This window comes from Bos taurus, chromosome 11 (genome assembly GCF_002263795.3).
Source record: "Bos taurus isolate L1 Dominette 01449 registration number 42190680 breed Hereford chromosome 11, ARS-UCD2.0, whole genome shotgun sequence".
In the NCBI taxonomy this organism is placed as follows: Eukaryota; Metazoa; Chordata; class Mammalia; order Artiodactyla; family Bovidae; genus Bos; species Bos taurus.
The window spans coordinates 2035384-2055127 of NC_037338.1; the positions used below are offsets into that span (position 1 = coordinate 2035384).

Consider the following 19744-nt stretch of genomic DNA (forward strand, 5'->3'; position numbering starts at 1 on the left):
CCCAGTTTTGACCTCCTTAGATCCAGAGGCTGTCAACAGCTCTGCTCAGCATCTTTGCTGTATCACCAGATCCTTTAGGGAGACAGTAGCCCCAGATGTCTCTGGGTTTCTTTCTTTTTCCAGATCTTGGCCCTGTGAGTTTTTACTGCCTTGTTTGCTCCCTGATACCCCTGAATCAAGGGCTTTCCAGACGGTACTAATGATAACCCACCTGCCAATGCAGCAGACAATAGACTCGGTTTCGATCCCTGGGTCAGGAAGATCCGCTGGAGGAGGGCACGGCAACCACTCCAGTATTCTTGCCTGGAGACGCCCATAGACAGAGGAGCCTGGCGGGCTACAGTCCATGGGGTCACAAAGGGTCGAATACACCTGAAGCAACTGAGCATGCACCCCTGAATCAAACTTTCAAAAACTATTTTTTGAGCAGCTTTTAGTTGTCCACAGTTGGGAATTTAGTCCCAGTTACCTAGTCCAACATGATCAGAAGTAATAGTCCTAAGAAACTAGCTGGGTTTTCCCCTGTGAATTGGGAAAGGCTGCCATTCATTGAATTTAGTATCTAGAAACCTTGGCCTAGGGCACTGGACTCTTCAAAGGAGCTCCGTTCAGGGAGCATCATTTGTAGGCTCTGATAACCCACGGGTGAGGGTGGCGCTCGGCAGGTGACAGAAGTAGCCACAGGGAGAAATAAACTACATATTTTCCCAGTTTTTAAAATGCTGGGATCCTAAAATGCTCTTCCTCTACGTGTGAAACAAAGCCCCTTCGAGGTTTGCAGTCTCATCTGTTCTCAGGACAGTCCCCAAAGCGGGCAGAGTGTCATCCAGTTTCACAGTTGAGCAGGTGAAGCTCAGAAACCCTGTGGCTGCATCAAGGACCCATAAGCTGAAGTCCCGCCAGGACTTGGATTCAGATGTCCTGACCCTGGTGGCCCCGGAGGTTTCCTCCTGGGCACTCTGCCAGCCCACGTCCCCTGTGAGTGGGTGGGAGGGAGGCCCATCTCCAAGGAGATGTGAGCCACGTGTCCTTGCTGTCCCTGTGACAGGAGAGATGACAGATGGGAGGCCCTGTGAGTTCTGCCAGCCTGGCCACCCCAGAGTGAAGGCCGTGAGCCACAGGTGGCGGATTCTGCCAGAGAAATGCCACATGGGCCAGGTCCCAGGCGGCTGGCCAGGGTAGTTCCGGTTGGCTCCAGGTGTGCAAAGAAGTCAGATGGCCAGAGGCCCGCTCAGGCTACCTGAGGGGACAGTTTCAGTTATTGGGCTCTGAGTATAAATGAGGAAGTGTGCTAAGCATTTCTCATGGACTTACTAAGAGATTGTTGTTGTTAAGTCACTAAGTTGTGTCGGACTCTTTGCAGCCCCATGGACCATAGCACACCAGGCTCCTCTGTCTTCCACTGTCCCCGGGGGTTTGCTCAAGTTCATGTCCATTGAGTCGGCGATGCTCTCTAACTATTTCATCTCGGATACAAAGGAGCTTACTTAGAAAACAGAAACACAGACTTAGAGAAGCGGGGGCGAAGAATGGGGTAAAGATAGTTTGGGATGGGCATGTACACACTGCTATATTTAAAATCGGTAACCAACAAGGACCTACTATACAGCACAAGGAACTCAGCTCAGTTTATGCGGCAACCTGCATGGGAGGGGAGTTTGGGAGAGAATGGATACATGTGTAGGTATGGCTGAGTCCCTTCACTCTCCACCCGAAACTATCACAACATTGTTTGTTAATAGGCTAACACTCTTGGATTCATGGGATTTCCCAGGCAAGAATACTGGAGTGGGTTACCATTTCTTTCTTCAGGGGATCTTTCCAGCCCAGGGATCGACCCCAAGTCTCCTGGGCAGGCGGGTTCTTTACTGCTGAGCCACCAGGGAAGCCCTTTACTAACCACTCTAGACACTTATTGTCACCTGTTTATGGTTGAGAAAACTAAGGCACAGACTGGATATGGGCTGATTAGAAAGGACACAACTTACCCCAAAGAAACATTGATAATGGTGGCTTTATAATTCAGATGATACCATGCTACTGGCATGAAGCCCCTTCTCTGTGGCCCCTAATCCTTCCTGCACGTCCGGGATGTGCCACTCCTGGAGCAGTTGTTAACTGTAAGAGGAGTTCTCACCCCTCTTACAAACACAGCACCGCAGTACCCAGCGAGGGCAAGGTGGGGTGTGGGCAGAGATGACCCCACCCGGCCCCAGCCTTTGCCCAGCAGTGATGCAGAATTTCAGTAGCCTGAGCCCTCCCCACACTAGGGGTACCTAGGAGTCAGGCTTTGAGGTTGAGGGGGAGTTTTAGGAGGTGGTGAGCTGAACACAATGAGGGGAACCCTCCCTTCACATCAAGCCAGAAGAAAGGGGCCTTAAAGAAAACCTTCAGGGCTCAGTGGATAAAAATCCTCCTGCTAGTGCATGAGACTGGTTCGATCCCTGGTCTTGGAAGATTTCACAAGCCGAGGAGTAACTAAGCCTGTGCATCACCACCACCAAGCCTTCGAGCCACAGCTACTGAAGTCTGAATGCCTAGAGCCCATGCTCCACAGCAAGAGAAGCCACCGCAATGAGAAGCCTGTCTGCAACTAGAGTGGCCCCTGCTCACCACAATTAAGAGAACGCCTGTGCAGCAACGAAGACCCGGCACAGCCAAAGATAATTTTTTTTTTTTAAGACTGTCTTCAGGGCTTTCCAGGATCCCCTGCGGTTTGAGGAACACAGCCGATGCCCCAGCCCCACCTCAAGGTCTAGAGAGCAAGAGACAAGCTGGCTGCTTTGCTCACAGAGCCGAGGAGAGGCCGGTGAGCCAGACGAGGGCCCCATGTGAGGGGGGGTCAGCGTGGAGGCTGCCTGGAGTGTGCACAGGCCCCAGCAGAGGGCAGATGGATCTGCCTGGGGGTGTGGAGTCTCCTTGGCCCCCCTGAGGTTCACATGACGTATGGGGGGAAGGTGAGAGGACCACATGACATCAGGGGGAAGGTGTGGGGGTGCCCAGTGATGGCCAGGAAGGAGGCGTATAGCTTCTGTCCTTTGACCTTCGCCAAACCCAGAGCACCACCCAGGAAGGATCCACTGGGGAGCCGCGCCCTGCCCCTGGAGCTGGGCAGAGTCCCCGGCTGTGCACCAGGACAGGTGGCCTGGACCGGAGCTGGGACAGTCTGGTGAGATTAAGTGAACCACTGTATCTCCCTACCAGGCATCATCTCAGGTCTGCCAGGGCTTCCATCCAGCCCCGGAAAGGCAGGCAGCGGAAGAGGTATCCAGGCAGTGAGAGACAAATAAAGCCAAGTAAGACAATGGCACAGCTGTGCCGACTGATGGGACAGCTGGGTGCTGTGGCCTTCAGGGAAGCACTGCTTGAGGGCAACAGACTTCTGTTGAACTCCTGTGGGGAGGGGCCTCCACCTGCCTGGGGAGACCCACCACCTCCCAGAGAGGCTTTCCTCACAGGTAGGGGCTCTTGGTGGAGCAAGGACCTAAACCCTGAAACTGTACTGTCTGTCTCCTGTGCCCCTCAGCCAGGGGTAAGCAGAACCAGGGCTCAAAGGAATCTGGAAAAAAGATACAGAGTGGGGACTCCATGAAGCCAAGTTTGGGGTACCAAGGAAGAAGGGTTTGAAGTTGGATCTGGAAAGAAAGTATTGTTGCTCAGTCATGTCCAGTTCTTTGCAGCCCCATGGACTGTAGCCCGCCAGGCTCCTCTGTCCATGGAATTCTCTAGGCAAGAATACTGCATTGGGTTGCCATTTCCTTCTCCAGGGGATCTTCTCGACCCAGGGATCAAACCGAGGTCTTAGGGATGAAAGTAATGGGCTTTGCAGGCATAATCTGCCTTGGGTCTGGAAGTGGAGGGGATTGTTTGCAACAATTGAGGAAGGTCCAGAAGACCCCCAAGGCTTGTGGGTAGGTCAGTGTGAGCCCTCACCAAGATGGGATTACAGTGAGGGCCCAGCTGGCTCAGATGGCTTGCCACTGCCTCCTCTCAAATGCAAGCTACTCAACCTTCTTCCAGGCTTGAAATGGTCCATTCCTTCCCACTTCCAAACTCCCCTCTCCTGGGTCTCATCACCCTCCAGGACGAGGGAAAGCACAGCTGAGACCCATGAGGCTGAGGATTGTGGCTGACAAAGTGAGGCCCTTCTGCAGTCTTCCTTAACCTTTTTTGGGTCTGATGCACTGCCAAATGAAGAAGGCAATGGCACCCCACTCCAGTACTCTTGCCTGGAAAATCCCATGGACGGAGGAGCCTGGTGGGCTGCAGCCCATGGGGTCGCTAAGAGTTGGACACAACTGAGTGACTTCACTTTCACTTTTCACTTTCATGCATTGGAGAAGGAAATGGCAACCCACTCCAGTGTTCTTGCCTCAAGAATCCCAGGGACGGCGGAGCCTGGTGGGCTGCCGTCTATGGGGTCGCTCAGAGTTGGACACGACTGAAGTGACTTAGCAGCAGCAGCACTGCCAAAGAATCTCCAGAAACTCTCAGACATTCACAAGGAGAGTTAGCTGCCACCTATGAGTCCATACCACTGCTAGGCTTGCTGAGGCCCATGTGGGGAGCTCTGCTCCGGGGTGTCCTTGACCTCCACACTCTCCTAACCTTTCTCTTTCCTGCATCTCCCACAGGCCTGGGCAGGACCAGCTCATAGTGCTCTGGAAAAACCCCTGTGGGTGCTGGGGAAAAAAGAGATGGGGGGCATACATCATGCAGGCCAACCCCATGTGTGTTTAATGAGGGGCACACCCTTGGTGGCAGCTATGGGTGGAGATTCTCCAGGCCCAAGGTGCTAGAGGACTGGTGGGGGAGTGGGGCGTGTGGGCAGCTGCCCTGTTTTGTTGTATTGGGTTGGCTCAAAAAGCTCATTTGGGTTTTTTCGTAAGATGAGCTCCTTGAAGCTCATTAACTTGTGAATTCAGAAGAAAGCATATCTGGTAATGGAAGTTCAGCCCTCATCCCAAATGGGGAGCGGGGATGGGGGCCTTCTCTGGTCCTGCCTCATGCTGACTAGGCCATAATTATGGCCAGGTCTGTCTTGGACAGCGTGACTGGCAAATTCCTAAGCTGATGTCTGCAGCATGGGAGGTTCGGCAGGGTCTTAGCCATGTATGTCACTTAGGGATGAAAGTAATGGGCTTTGTGTACCAGCTTTGTCACTTTCTAGGTCCCAGTGGTGCCAGTGGTAAAGAACCTACCTGCCAATGTAGGAGACATAAGAGACATGGGTTTGATCCCTGGGTTGGGAAGATCCCCTGGAGGAAGATATGACAACCCACTCCAGTATTCTTGCCTGGAGAATCCCATGGACAGAGGAGCTGGTGGTCTACAGTCCATGGGGTCTCAAAGAGTCGGACACAACTGAGTGACTTGGGGCAAATCCTTTACCTTTTCTGGGTCTCACTCTCATCATCCACAGAGATAATGACACTTCCCTGCTGAGGCCACTGTGAGGACCCAACCTGCTCGGGCAGGGGGCGGGGCGGGATGCTGGATAGCTCAGAGCTGAGATTACCAGGTCTCCAGGCTCTCGAGCTCAGCCTCTGCCCTGACCCGACAGCTGCAGGGGGCTTGCACGCTCCTCTGCTGCTGTAGTCAGCTCCAGGGTCCACTGAGTCCCTGCCCGGTGTGAGGCCCAGGCAGTCCAAACTCCTCCCCCCTCGGTGGGTCAACTGCTCCAGACTTTTCTTCCTCCCAGGACCTGAAAGTTGGAGCTGATTGGCTGGCGCAAACACACACAAATGGAGAAGGGTGTGCAAGTGCACGCAGAGGAGGGGGTGGCTCAGGGCTCTGTTTCCATGGGAACCAGTGGCACAGGCTGGCTCCTTCCTGGGGTGCAGAAAGGGGAAACTTGGCTGAGATTTTGGGCACCTGGCTCCTGGGTGCTTTCCCTGGGGGCTGAGCAAATGCCCGGAGACTGCCCTCCTGAGGGGCGGGAAGGAGACTCCCTCCCCAGGATGTCCAGGTACCCTCACCTCTTTCCTCCACGTCTGCCCCGGGAAAGTCTAGCCAGGTCCCTCAGCTGCCCTGATGTGGTCCCAACCTCAGACACAGACATCAGGGAGAGATGCTGGGCTCCCCAGAGAGTATAAGGAGTTCAAGTTTGGGGAGAGCTCCCCCCCATGGCAAGTCCCCACGTGGGGTGAAAGGAGACAAGTGAGGGGGCACAGGTGAAACAGGTTGAAGGCCCCCTGGCCTGTGACCCGCATGATGTGGTCTTGGTAGCCGTCACCATCTCTGGGTGGTGCATCCCCATCGCTGGGGCCATTGAGGGCCCAGCACCCAGAGCTATGTCACCACTAGGAGCATGCTCTGGATGCCCGGTGCCCAGAAGTCACCTTCAGGGCTGCTGGAGGGAGACCAGAGAGACCCCTCTCCAAACCCCAGCTTGACTGTAAAGGCCCAAGGTCATAGGCAGGGGTTGGGGTCACTCCACCCGTTGTCCATAAGGGGCTGGTAGCACGAGGGAGGGCGCAGCCAGAAGGGAAGGAGCTGGCCTGTTCTGGAAAATGCTCTGGGAGGCTCCCAGTGCTGCCCTGCTGTCCTTCCCTCTGTTGGGCAGGAACGCGGGGCTCTCTCCACACCCGGCAAGCGTCCCCCTTTCAAGGTTAGGGAGCAGAGAGCGTGTTAGAGAAAGAGACAGATGGGATGAAAGTGGGCATAGACAGAGACCCGGGGTGACAGGGGCGGAGGGGCGACCCAGAGGGAGAGCCGGACTAGGAACGGTTACACAGACAGTCGGGCAGGGAGACCGGGAGAGGGACGGGAAAGATGAGAGAGAGCTCGAAGGAGAGAGGTGCACGCGGAGGGCGGCTGAGCACGGATTGACACAGCAGAAGGGGCGGAGCCTAGGGTGGCAGCGCTGGCGAGGAGGGTGGGCAGGGGGCGGGCGGGAGCCGCCAGCAGCAATTGCGTCTGGGTCCCGGCAAGCATGAGGCAGCTGCCCGCTCGGCCGGCTGCGCGGAGGGGAAGCCGGCAACAGTTTTCTCGGTTGTCCAGGATGCAGCGGGCCAAGGTAGGCTCTGGCGGGGCTGGGCGCTCGCCCAGGGCTGGGGCGTGGGGGCTTCGGGGGTTTACCCTGGACCAGGAAGCCTTGCTGTGCCTCTTTGTTTGACCCCATTCCCTGCTGTCCCCCGTAGGGTCGCTATGGAAAAAGTAAGTGTTGGGGTGTCCTGCCTGGGAGGCTAGACTCCTGGGGCCCCCTTCAGACGGCAAAGGCTGTAGGTGTTTGTGGAACAGAAGCTGGACAGAGGAGTAGCTTGGGGTCAGCCATGTGGTTCAGTTAAGTCCCTGGGGCAAGTGCCAGAGTGCTGACCCCAAACCTCCGACTCATTAGTGCTGGGGAAAAGCTGAATGCTGGGAGTGGGTGTCTTACCTTTGAAGGCTGGGCAATGAGTGCATCATTTAATTATCCAAGTAATTAATGAATATCCACTTCCTGAAGGGCTAGAGGACCCCTGACAAGGACACATGCGGTTAGTTCCCGCTGTGGGGCTGTTGGGAGGCTGGAGAGAGAGAGAAAGCAAGGGAAATGCCGGGAGCAGAGTTCAAGAGATGGTGTCAAGGAGTTGGGAAGGATGAAGAATAATTAATGCAGAATAATGAGGAAAAGGAAAACAAGCTCCCCCCTCCCAGAAGACAGTGAACACTCAGAAAATCTGCTGATGCTTTGCCACCTCCCCACACGTCTGGGACAGTCTTGCTTTGGATGGAAGAAGAAACACCAGGATTAGATTTGGCTGCTTATAACAGAACAACCCAAATAACAGTGGTTTGAACACATTTGCTTACATTTCTCACACAGAGTCCAGAGGGAGGCAATAGAGGGCTGGCACCCTATGATCCACAGGGACTAAGGGCCATCTGTCTCAGCATGGACTCAGGCTCCATCTGTCTCACTGGCTTCCATTCGAGAGGTTACCTTCACGTCCAAAATGGCTGCTGGAGTTCCAGCCAACGCACACAGGCTGCAGGAAGTAGAAAAAAGGAAGGGCCAAAAAAACCAACAACCCTCTAATAAAATCAGGGCTTTGTGAGTAAGGAAGAGTGGATATTGGGCTGGTGTGTGCCAGTCTCCCCCCCAGCTCCATGCCCTTCCCCCCGAGATGGATTCCTACCTCTCTGTCACTCATAAGGACAAGCAGTCCAGAATGGGCTTGTGGCTGCTGGCTCCAGGCCACCCCGCCCCTGACCCCAGGCCACCCCCCGCCCCCCGCACTGTCTGCTCCATCTCAGTGGTGTCCGGAGGATCGGCAGAGGTGCTGACGTGAGACCCTTCGAGCACGCCGGCGGGGCGTGTTGAAAAGGTGTTTTTCTCCCCGTCGCCTTAAGTCTCCCCGCCACCTCCAGGCAGACAGGGCAGGAGTAGAGAAACGTAGAGCCTCGTCACAGGCTCACACACTGAGTGCTCACTGTATACATGTGCCACAGCCATCACAGGTCATGCGCATCCTCGGGCATCAGTCTGAGCCTGCGACGCACAGCCACACCCCGTGGCTGTACCCATGGTTGGCCAGGTTGCCGAACCTGCAGAGGTGGGGCTCTCAACTGAGTCAGGCTGCGTGCAGGTTTGCATTCAGCCTGCTGTGTCCACCAGCCTCCCGACAACCCCCCTTCTCTTGCCTTTCCCCCACTGGCTCCTACCTGCCAGGAGGTCACGCCCTGTCCCTGCCAGATGAGTGTGGTGAGTGGTTCCCGTCCTCCACATGCATCTGGCCCTTCCCTTGGTTATCATGACCCCACACTGGCCCCTGCCCTCTCTCACAGCCAGGCCCCAGTGGGTCCACCATGCCTGCCAGTGCCCTTCCTACAGCTGGCCTGGCTGGAGACTGGAGCGGACCCCACACCTTCAGCTGTGGGCCAGGCTGGGACAGTGATCACCACTGTCACCAAGGTCAGCAGGGAGATTATGAAAAATCAGCTTCCTCTCAGTGGTAAAGAATCTGCTTGTAATGCAGGAGACGCGTGTGTGATCCCTGGGTCAGGAAGATTCCCTGGAGAAGGAAAATGACAACCCGCTCCAGTATTCTTGCCTGGAGAATCCCATGGACAGGGAGTCTGAGGGCCTACATACCCCTACATTCTTGTGGGGTCACAAGAATCAGACACGACTTAGCGACTAAACCGCCACCACCAGTAGCGGCAATAGGGGCGACAGTTCGGAGCGCAGGCTGGGAGGTGGCCTGACCCATCCGTCCTCAGCACCTGTCACTGTCATCTGTGGGTCCTCACAAAGTCCTGGGAGGGTGGGCCCTGCCACTTCCCCTTCTGTAGACATGAGGCTTGGAGTTGAGGGTGGTGGGGGTGGGCGTGCAGCTCGCCCAGCACAGGGCCGGGACTTGAACTCCCTGAGATCTTAGGAAAAAGGAGCAAGCAGAACCCTTGCTCTGCTCCTGGGTCTTCAGGGAGAGCTGTCTTCATGGCCCGGCATGTCCACTGGGACCCTCTACCTGCCCAGGTTCCTGCCTTCTTGCAGGGAGTTTGTGGGAGGCGGTCCCTAATTGTTTCCCTTATTTCCACGTATAGTAATCACATCCCTGAATTGAATGGCAAGTAAAGTGGTCCTGGGTGTTCTCTGGGACAAGGCCAGGGCCGAAGGGCAGAGCCCTGAAGTGGCCGCTCCTCCCTCCAGGGTCCTTCCAACAGGCTCTGCACCTGGATTATCTCTCTGGACCCCCACGCGGCCCCCCAGGTAGTGCTTGGTATTGTACCCACTTTACAGATGAGGAAACTAAGGCCCACCCTAGATTGCAAGCTACAAAGTGTTACAGTGGGAATTTGAACCCTGCTCTGTCTTACTCCAAAGCTCAGTTCCCTACGGCTTGTGGGTGGGGATGAATGGGGATGTCATGGGAGAAGGCTACAGGGAGAGAGGAGTGTGCCTATAACCAGGCAGCTGGTTATAGGAGATGCCCCACCCCGGTTGGGGGCTGGCCCCATGGAGTTGTGGCCTATTGCACCCTCCGAATACTTTAGTGAGTACACTCGGGTCAGACCCCACCCCAACCATGCCTCCTGGATTATTCGTGTGACCTTGAGCCAGCCACATCCCCTTTTCTGGGGGCTCCAAAGGATAAGACCCCAATGTTTTGACACTAGGAGCCCTTTTCTTATCCAAATCTGCGGCAAGCATGGGAGCTGCTTTGCCAGCTGGGGCTGGGGGGCCATCTGCTCTCCCACCCCAGCCCCCTCCCAGGAGCATCTGCACAGCCCTGAATGTGGCCTCTGTGAGGAAGAGGGGAGACCCTGGTTTCCAAGGCAAAGAAAAAAGAAGGGAAAGCACTTGGCGCGCCTCCCTTTGCTGGTCCTGCAGCCCCGGCCGGAAGGAGACAGAGCGCGAAGGAGGGTGCAGTGTGGAGTGAGTCACTGTGCGGCCCCTCCCGCAGCTCCAGCTGACTGATGTTTCTCTGGAACAGGCAGGTGCATCTGTCAGCTGTGATCAGCCCACATCCCGGAGCGTCACAGAGCATCCACGTGATGGGGACAAGCCAAGGGGACCCGCAGGCGCCAGAGTGAGGGGTGGGTGTGGGGTTAGCTGAGCTGACCTGAGAAGGACGGCTGAAAGGGCCTGTCCCAGCTCCCGAGCCTGCCCAACTCTGATCTGTTGCCTGAGGTCTCTGCCCAGCGCTCCCCTCCAGCAGGCGGCCCACACCCATGCCAGGCTCAGCCAGGCAGAGCAATGCTGGTCTTTCCCGGCCTCACCTCTACCTCTTTGGCCGCCCCCTGCCCTCCCTGGCCCCCCAGCACATGCCTTTCGAGGCAGGCAAGGGATAAATCCAAGACCTGCTGCTGCTGCTGTGCCCTGTGCCCAGTCCACCCTGGGCCTGTGTTCAGATTCTCTCTCGGCACTTCGCTGGTGGTCCAGTGGTTAAGACTCTGAACTTCCATTGCAGGGGGCTCAGGTTTGATCCCTGGTCAGGAGATGCAAGAGACGTGGGTTCAATCCCTGGGTCTGGAAGATCCCCTGGAGGAGGGCATGATGACCCACTCCAGTATTCTTGCCTGGAGAATCTCATGGATAGAGGAGCCTGGTGGGCTACAGTCCACAGCGTCACAAAGAGTCAGACATGACTGAAGCCACTTACCACACATGGGTTCTATCCTTGGTAAGGGAACTAAGAGTCCACATGCCACGGTGTGCAGCTATTAAAAAAAGATCTTGTCTCAAGATGGGCCCTCTGGGCAGTGACTCCAGAGCGCCAAGTACTCGCCCCAACTCTGCCCAAGTGACACTGTGAGCGTGGGCAGCGTCCATCCCCTCCCTGGGCCGCAGATATGCTCATCGCCTCTGCCAGGCCCTCACCTGAGGTTGGGCCCTATGCTGAGCCGTGGGGGCTGGGGGGCCATAGTGCAGATCACCCTGCCCCTACATACGTGTATGCCCCCTGGCCTGTCACAGAGCCCACTCCCAGCATTTGGAATTGACGGGCCAGCCACGCCCGAATGTAGCTGCGGAAGTAACACGGCTGTGCCTCTGGGCTCAGTTCCAGGCCCCTCATGCCTTAGCTGTGTGTCTTCAGACAAGTTAGTTAGCTTCTCTGTTCCACCGGCTCCTCGTTTTCCTTCTTGGTAAATAAGATCCTCCACCAACCCCGCCCCCCAACACCCGTGCATAGAGAGAGCTCTGTAAATAGTGTGAGTATCAGTGTTGTCATTTTGGGGTTACTGAGTCGAGCCTGTGAAGGGCACCCCAATGGGATAGTGTGATCTGTGAGCGGCTCAAGTCCACCCCCGGGTTGGTGAGAAGCCTTCATTGCCTGGGCAGCAACGGGCAGGTGAGGAGATGGTGGGCTGCCGGATGTGGCAGCACCAGAAGCAGGGCAGCAACACCCCAGCGGCCCCCACCTCGGCGCCAGTGTTCTGAGTGGATCAGCACCCAGGCATGTGTGTGTGTGCGTGTGTATGCGTGCCTGTGTGCACGTGTGAGTTCTGCAGGGGCTCATGACAGTCTCACCTCCCCTCCCATCCAGGAGGCAGGCTGCCTGGCTGGCGTCTATTGATGCCCAGGGGTGGGAGGAAAACCAAGCGCTCCCCGCTCCTCCTGCGAAGCCTTCCCATCGCAAATCCTCAGGGCCTGCATGACTCGACGCCCACTGCCACTTCCTGCCATCTGTCCCGAGTGATGGAAATAGAGCGAGCGAAGACGAGTGGGTGCTCACGAGCCTGCCTGCAGCAGTCCCCACGGACAGGGTCAGGGCGCCAGGCAGCCCCACACCTGGAGCCTGCACGTCCCTGCCGGTCCAGGCTCTGGGTTCGAGACAGCCCCCCTCCCCACCCCCGCCGGGAGAAAGGGAGAGTGTGAATGCGAGACCCCTTCTTCCCACAGATAAGGCCCAGAATTTCCTATCTGGTGGGATAAGCACTAAACCTTGGCTGCACTTTCAGATTGACTGTCGAGCTTTATAAAAATAGAGTGGTGCAGGCCCCACTGAATCAATAATGCAGCCCCCGGGGAAGGCAGAGGTGGGGAGACTTCCCAAGTGATTCTGCTGTGCAGCAGCTGAGCAGAGTGAGTTGGGTGGCCCTGCTGATGTCACTGGGTCATGGGCTGGGCCCTGCCCCTGCATGGGGCAGCCAGACCCTCACGCAGCACCAGGAGGGTGAAGGATAGTGCTGATCACTCCTGCTGGGGGTGGGGCGTGTCACCTTATTTAACCTCCCCCATAGTCCTGTGAATTATACCCACTTTATAGACAAGCAAACTGAGGCTTGGGTCTTCCCCCACGGCTCAGTGGAAAGAATCCGCCTGCAATGCAGGAGACACAGTTAACACGGGTTCGATCCCTGGATTGGGAAGATCTTCTCGAGGAGGGAATGGCAACGCGCACAAGTATCATTGCATGGGAAAATCCCATGGACAGAGGAGCCCAGTGGGCTACAGTCCATAGAGTCACAAAGAGTCGGACATGACTGAAGCGACTGAACACACACACACACACACAATGAGTCTCAGAGTGGTCAAGAACTTCATCCAAGGTCTCCCAGCCAGGAGAAAAGGGCCCAAGTTTCAAGTCCCTGCCTGGTTGACCACAGACCTCTTCCCACCATACTTGACTGAAATATCATTCTGCTGGAAATCTTCCCTCCCCCACCCCCCAAAAGTCTTCCCTCCCTCCCCAGCTAGGTGTGTCTTCTGAGTTAGAGGCCAGTGGGTCCTGGCGGCCCTTAGGAAGCTGTTCGTGCTGTTTCTCATGCACAAACGCCTGTAAGCATTTGGGAGAAGCTAGGCGTGCCTTTGCGTATGCGTGACCTCGATCACTTTACCTCTGGGGAAAGGAGCCTGGGTGTTTTCAGCCCAAAGGCTGCCACCTATGTGCCCACAGGTCACCTCTGCCAAGCCTTCTCTGAGATGCTCTTTGGGGGTTTTCTGGAGCCCAGGTGACAAGAACCCCAAAGACTGAGCCAGTTGCTCAAAGGTGTGTCCCTAACGGCCTGACCGCACAGGCCTCCACAGGATGGAGCTGTGCCTACTGGGCATGGGGCAGTGCCCGGTGGGCTGCTGGCCTTTCTGGGGGCCTGTGGAGCCACAGGGTAGAATGTCCCAGTTGCGGTCCCAGTGGTTTGTTTAAAATGCTCTGGCCTCTTTCTGTGGCGTGGTGAAAACTCTCAGATGGTGGTTGAGAATGGAGTGTTCTCATGGAGAGTCTGGACTGCATTTGCGGGGAGCTGGAAGGCATGGGGGGTATTCTTCCTGTACCATCTCCATGGTGTTGATGTCAAAGTTACTGAGGAGTCACCTTGACCCTTCCGTTGCTGCCACATCCGTGGCAGAACCTAAATACCCACCACACTAATATGCCCCCACCTGTCCCACTGCGGGCATCCGGCTCCGTGCTCTACCATTTTCCCCTCAACCTGGGCAGATCCCAAGCTGGCCTTCGGCCTCATTGTGCCCCAGTTGCCCTCCACGCTCCACCAGACCACCTTTCTGAAGCAACTCTGACAGGCCCTCGTCTGGACTTGGGTGGGAGAGAGGAGCTGGGGGTCAGGTGTGCCCTGGTAGCAGCAAGCTGCCCGCAGCCCCACAGCTGGAAGGTCTAGAAGGTGCCGGCCAGCAGACATGAATTTCATGGCGCTTCCCTCGTGGTCCAGTGGTTAAGGATCCACCTGCCAGTGCAGGGGATTCGGGTTCGGCCCCAGTCGGGAAACTAAGATCCCGTAAGCTGTGGGGCAGCTGAGCCTGTGCGCCTCAACCGGACAGAAGCCCACGTGCTGCAGTGGAGATCTCATGACACAACTGAGGCCCAACACAGCCAAAAATAAATATTATTTTTTTTAAAGAAGTGTATTGCAAGGCACAAGGGTCACTTTACATGGCCAGGCAGATACATTAAAGAAAGTAAATTAAAAGAGAAAAATTTTAAATAATATATTCTATTTAATCCAATGTAAATATTATTTCAGTGTGTGCTCAATATAAAAATTGTTAATAAGTTATTATCCTACTAAGAAGAATTTGAAATCTGGTGTGTATTTGCACTGATGGCACGTCTGCATTTGGACTAGTCTCGTTTCAAACATTCAGTAGCCACATTCAGCGCGTGGCTGAGGCGTGGGGCACCCAGTCCCAGAGGACTCAGTTCTCTGAGCTGAGCTGAGCAAGGGAGCCCTCAGACTGCAAGTTTTCTAGCTGTTGGTATTCCTTCACCGATTTTATCTTGCCTGCTGCAACCTGTGCTATAGTTTATTTTTCTTTAAATTAACTCATGTTTTAAATTTCCATAAATTCAGTTAAAAGGGAATCAGTAGATCATTCTTGTAAAAGGAGAGCTGGCAGCAGGTGAAGAGGTAACCATAACAACGCCCCCAAAACAAACAAGAGCACTGAGTTCTAGCGGCTCTCCGACCCTCCTTCCTCCCACTCTTGCCTGCTGAGGCTCTGAGCTGAAGCTAGAGGGATGCTTCGGGCACCCAGAGTCTCAGCCAGGGTCCCCAGCTTCTGGGATCTAATACCTGATGATCTGAGGTGGAGCTGACATCATAACAATGGGAAAAGAGTGCACAGTAAACGTAATGCTCTTGAGTCATCCCCAAACCATCCCCCCTCCAGTCCACGGAAGAATTGTCTTCCACGAGACCCGTCCCTGGTGCCAGAGGGGCTGAGGACCGCTGGTCTAAGTCATCCCCTCTCCCAGACAGGAGGTTCTCCCAGGCGTTCCCTTCCTGGAGCCAATGCATGTGTGCGCTAAGTCCCTGCAGTCATGTCCAACTCTTTGTGACCCCATGGACTGTAGCCCGCCAGTCTCCTCTGTCCATGGGATTCTCCAGGCAAGAATTCTAGAGTGGGTTACCATGGCCTCCCCCAGGGGATCTTCCCAACCCAGGGATTGAACCCCTGTCCCCTGCATTGGAGGCAGATTCTTTGCCCCTGAGCTACCTGGGAAACTCCCTGGAGCCAATGACCTCCAGCCAAAGCCCCGCAGTGAACACACCTGGATGTGAACGAGCGGGGCTGGCTCCTCGTTGGCCTTGGGCAACAGAGAACACACCAGATGGGAACATGGCGATCTTGGTGAGAGGGTATCAGAAAGACCTATTTCAGGATTTGTGCTCCAGCTGGGTGATTTGCCGGAGGGCCTAAGGAACCCTGAAAGAGGGATGTGGGCTTAAACATGGCACCTCTCCAAGCACCCAACACAGTGCCTGCTGGAAAGCAGAGGCCTCCCCAGCACGCTGCCCTTTCTGTACACCCCCTGCTCCCCCAACTCCTCCTAGACCTGGGACTTGGAAGAACGGAAGCTGACACCTGCCCCTGGACTCCCCTGGAGGGCAGGAGCTGCGAGTGTGGGCTGAGTGGCCAGAAATGTCTCAGCGTAGCTGCAGCGCTTGCCCTGAAGGTACCTTGTCAGCCTCGGAGGAGGCTGCAGGTCCCGGGCCAGCCTAGGGCCACTTCTGGGACCTGGCTCGGAATGCTCACTGCTGGGGACGCTGTGTGACCTCACGACCCAGATCTTCTGGCTTCACTGGTCTCTGCCACCCAGCTCTGGCCATCGCCTCCCCTGAGGGCCATGGAGGATGAAAGGATGGCTCCATCCTTGTTAAAATGCATCAGACAAGAGCAAGAGGGGAGAAAGCCTCAGCGAATTATGGCAAGAGCTTCAGAGGGCTTTCAGTCAGGCATTTTAGGATATTTATTGAGGGTTTTGTGTGTGTGTGTATTTTTAAAATATTCTTTTTTTTGTATGTGTGAAAGTTTTTTTTTTTTAATGGAAACTTCATTGAGACCATTGCAGACTCACTTGCAGTTGTAAGAAATAAAACAGAGGGGATTTCCTGGTGGTCCAGTGGCTAAGACTCTGAGCTCCCAATGCAGGGGGCCTGGGACTGATCTCTGCTCAGGGAACTAGAGCCCCCATGCTGCAGCAAATAAAAAAGATCCTGTGTTCCTGAAACCAAGACCTGCCATAGCCAAATAAATAAAAAAATGTTTAAAAAAGAACTGAAACAGATCCCGAGGACCCGTCACCCAGTTTTACACGCACTCGTGTGTGTTTAGCCCTGCGCACTTAAACACACAAACACGCAGTATCATATGTGTCCGTTCGTGTTTCCATCCCTGCAGTTAACACACGTGACAGTTCCATCACCTCAAGGACTCGTGTTGACCTTTCATAGCCACACCCACCTCCCCTCTTCCACCTTTCCCCCCATCCTTAACCCCTGTCCCACTAACCTGTTCCGTTTCTAAATTGTTGCCACTTTGAAGTGCTACGTAAATAGAATTACATCCTTTGTGACCTTTTGAAATTGTGGCCGTTCCGACAGTGTGACATCTCCTTGTGGTTTTGTTTGCCTCTCCCTGGCGGCTCATGATGTGGAGCGTCTTTTCAGGGCTTCGTGCCACCTGTCTGTCTTCCGTGGTGACATGTCTGTGCTAGTCTTCTGCCCATCTGCCAGCTAGAGGCTTTGTTCTTTTACTGCTGGGTTTGGAAGTGAGGGTCTTTTGGGTGTCAGGCTCTGTGATGGGGAAGAGCAGTTCACACAGGAGGCCAGGGCCGGCTCTAGGAGCCAACGTTCCAGGAGAAAGAGACAGAAATGCACCCAGGTAAACAAATAAACAGGGTTAGTTCAACAGCCAGCTGTGCTGGGGATCACAGCAGGTACTGGTGTGGGTGAGGAGGTGGGGGTCTCCCAGCACCTGATCTGAGTGAGGCCTGACAGGGAGCAGCAGTCCATCTTGAATGTCCAGGAGGAGTGTGCAAGTGAGGGGGAGGGATTGCAGGTAAAGGTGCAGAGAAGTGTACAGGGGGAGGGGGCGTGTGCAGGGGAGAGGGGAGTGTACAGGTGGGGGAGGGGAGTGTGCAGGGGGAGAGGGGAGGAATTGTGCAGGTGAGGGGGGAGGAAATGCAGGTAGAGATGTGGAGAAGTGTACAGGAGGGGGAGTGTTCAGGGGGAGGGGATTGTGCAGGGGAGGGGGAGGGGTGTGCAGGGGAGGGGAGTGTGCAGGGGGAGGGGGAGGGGAGTGTTCAGGGGAAGGGAGAGGGGTGTGCAGGGGGAGGGGAGGGTGCAGGGGGAGGGAGAGGGGTGTGCAGGGGGAGGGGAGTGTGCAGGGGGAGGGGAGTGTGCAGGGGAGGGAGAGGGGTGTTCAGGGGGAGGGGAGTGTGCAGGGGGAGGGAGAGGGGTATGCAGGGGGAGGGGATTGTGCAGGGGGAGGGGAGTGTTCAGGGGAGGGAGAGGGGTGTGCAGGGGGAGGGGAGTGTGCAGGGGGAGGGGAGTGTGCAGGGGGAGGGAGAGGGGTGTGCAGGGGGAGGGGAGTGTGCAGGGGGAGGCAGAGGGGTATGCAGGGGGAGGGAGTGTGCAGGGGGAGGGGAGTGTTCAGGGGAGGGAGAGGGGTGTGCAGGGGGAGGGGAGTGTGCAGGGGGAGGGGAGTGTTCAGGGGAGGGAGAGGGGTGTGCAGGGGGAGGGGAGTGTGCAGGGGGAGGGGAGTGTGCAGGGGAGGGAGAGGGGTGTTCAGGGGGAGGGGAGGGTGCAGGGGAGGGAGAGGGGTGTTCAGGGGGAGGGAGTGTGCAGAGGGAGGGAGAGGGGTGTGCAGGGGGAGGGGAGTGTGCAGGGGAGGGAGAGGGGTGTTCAGGGGGAGGGGAGTGTGCAGAGGGAGGGAGAGGGGTGTGCAGGGGGAGGGGGGTGTGCAGGGGGAGGGGAGTGTTCAGGGGAGGGAGAGGGGTGTTCAGGGGGAGGGGAGGGTGCAGGGGGAGGGAGAGGGGTGTTCAGGGGGAGGGGAGTGTGCAGGGGGAGGCAGAGGGGTATGCAGGGGGAGGGGAGTGTGCAGGGGGAGGGGAGTGTGCAGGGTGAGGGAGAGGGGTGTGCAGGGGGAGGGGAGTGTGCAGGGGGGCGGGGGAGTGTGTAGGGGAAGGGGGGTTTAGGCGTCCCTCCCCCACTTCCAAGGCCTCAGAAAGCCGCGCAGCACCGCCCATGGCTGAGACCCCCTGAAAGTTGGAACCAGGAGGCCCGAGTACAGCATGGCCCTGGCGTGCCCCCAGGCATCTGAGGCTTAGTTTGTGCTTCTGTGCTTAGTCGCGCAGTGCTGTCTTTACAACCCTAGGGTCTGTAGCCTGCCAGGCTCCTCTGTCCATGGGACTCTCCAGGCAAGAATACTGGAGTGGGTTGCCATTTCCTCCTCTAGGGGATTTTCCTGACCCAGAGATCCAGCCTGTGTCTCCTGCATTGTAGGCAGATTCTTTACCCACTGGGCCACCTGGGAAGCCACCTAGGAGACTTAGTTTGCGCATCTTTAAAATGGGCGGGTGCTGCCAACCTCCTACAGTTGTTGTAACAATGAGGTGCCCTTAAGGCCCAGAAGTGCAGGAGTGGGGTTCTCGGCCCGCCCTGAGGGCCCTCCCAGCACGGCCCGTCTCGGTAGGACAGAACCCCAGGTCACCTGCTCAGGATCTCAGCACAACAGCCCAGGCCTGACTGCAAGACAGAGTCCTCAGGACTAGCCGCGGGCTCCGTGAGGGCCACCCGTGCCGGCCACCCAGTGCTGTCCTGAGGCAGGGGCACCGACAGACAGCTCCTGCCCAGACTCTGAGTCCCCTCTTGGGTTTCCCCTCTGACCTTCTCCACTGAGCCCACGTACAGAGCGTTCAGCAAAGAATTCATGAAATCATGAAGGGCCAGCTGCCCATCGTCCCCCAACTGCTTCCTGGGCTGAAATAAAGACCTGATTCATTGAGGCCTTTTCTCTCCCGAATAAGATCATTAATAATGGAGAAGGTCTCTGTCAGCCTGAGCAGGGCCTGTGTACATGTGTGTGTGTGTGTGTGTGTGTGTGTGTTAATGTGTAGGGCGCCTCCCTCAGCATCCCTGGCACCTGGGGCCTCCGGCCACCCCCACCAAAGCCCCTTTCTGCCCTGTTGGGATGGTGAGCCCAGTCCGGCTATAGCTCTGCACACCACTGACCAACCCCGACAGCAGGCCAGGCTAAGCCTGGGAGAAGGGAAGAGCGTGGAGGGGCTGCTGAGCATGTTTGTTGGAGGGGCGGCCTGTGGGGTCAACAGCCACGGTGGGGGCGGGCAGCTGGGACCTGGCTGGAAAGATCGCAAAAGTCAGGATAAGTGGTTGGGTGTTGCTGGGTCTAGACAGCTGCTTCATCGAAAGCTGACCAGGAGGCCCACCGCCCAGCCCCAAATACGGACTGCCCTCGTGGGGCCATGAGCCAGCTCAGCTCCTGGAGGGCTCCCCCAGCCAACGAGAGCCTGCAGGAGGCAGCGCACCAGCCTCTCCTCACCTGAGCGTTTGCTCAGAC

The 19744-nt window shown here is 56.5% G+C and overlaps 1 protein-coding gene across 1 annotated transcript in view; it reads left to right on the top strand.

The window, feature by feature from the left end:
* Nucleotides 1–6930: 6930 nt before the first annotated feature.
* Nucleotides 6931–19744, top strand: part of KCNIP3 (potassium voltage-gated channel interacting protein 3) — a 96144-nt gene continuing 83330 nt past the window's right edge. Inside the window, 1 exon segment of the mRNA NM_001075612.2 lies at nt 6931–7018. Coding sequence (NP_001069080.1) covers nt 7004–7018 — 15 coding nt within the window. The 5' untranslated portion in view covers nt 6931–7003.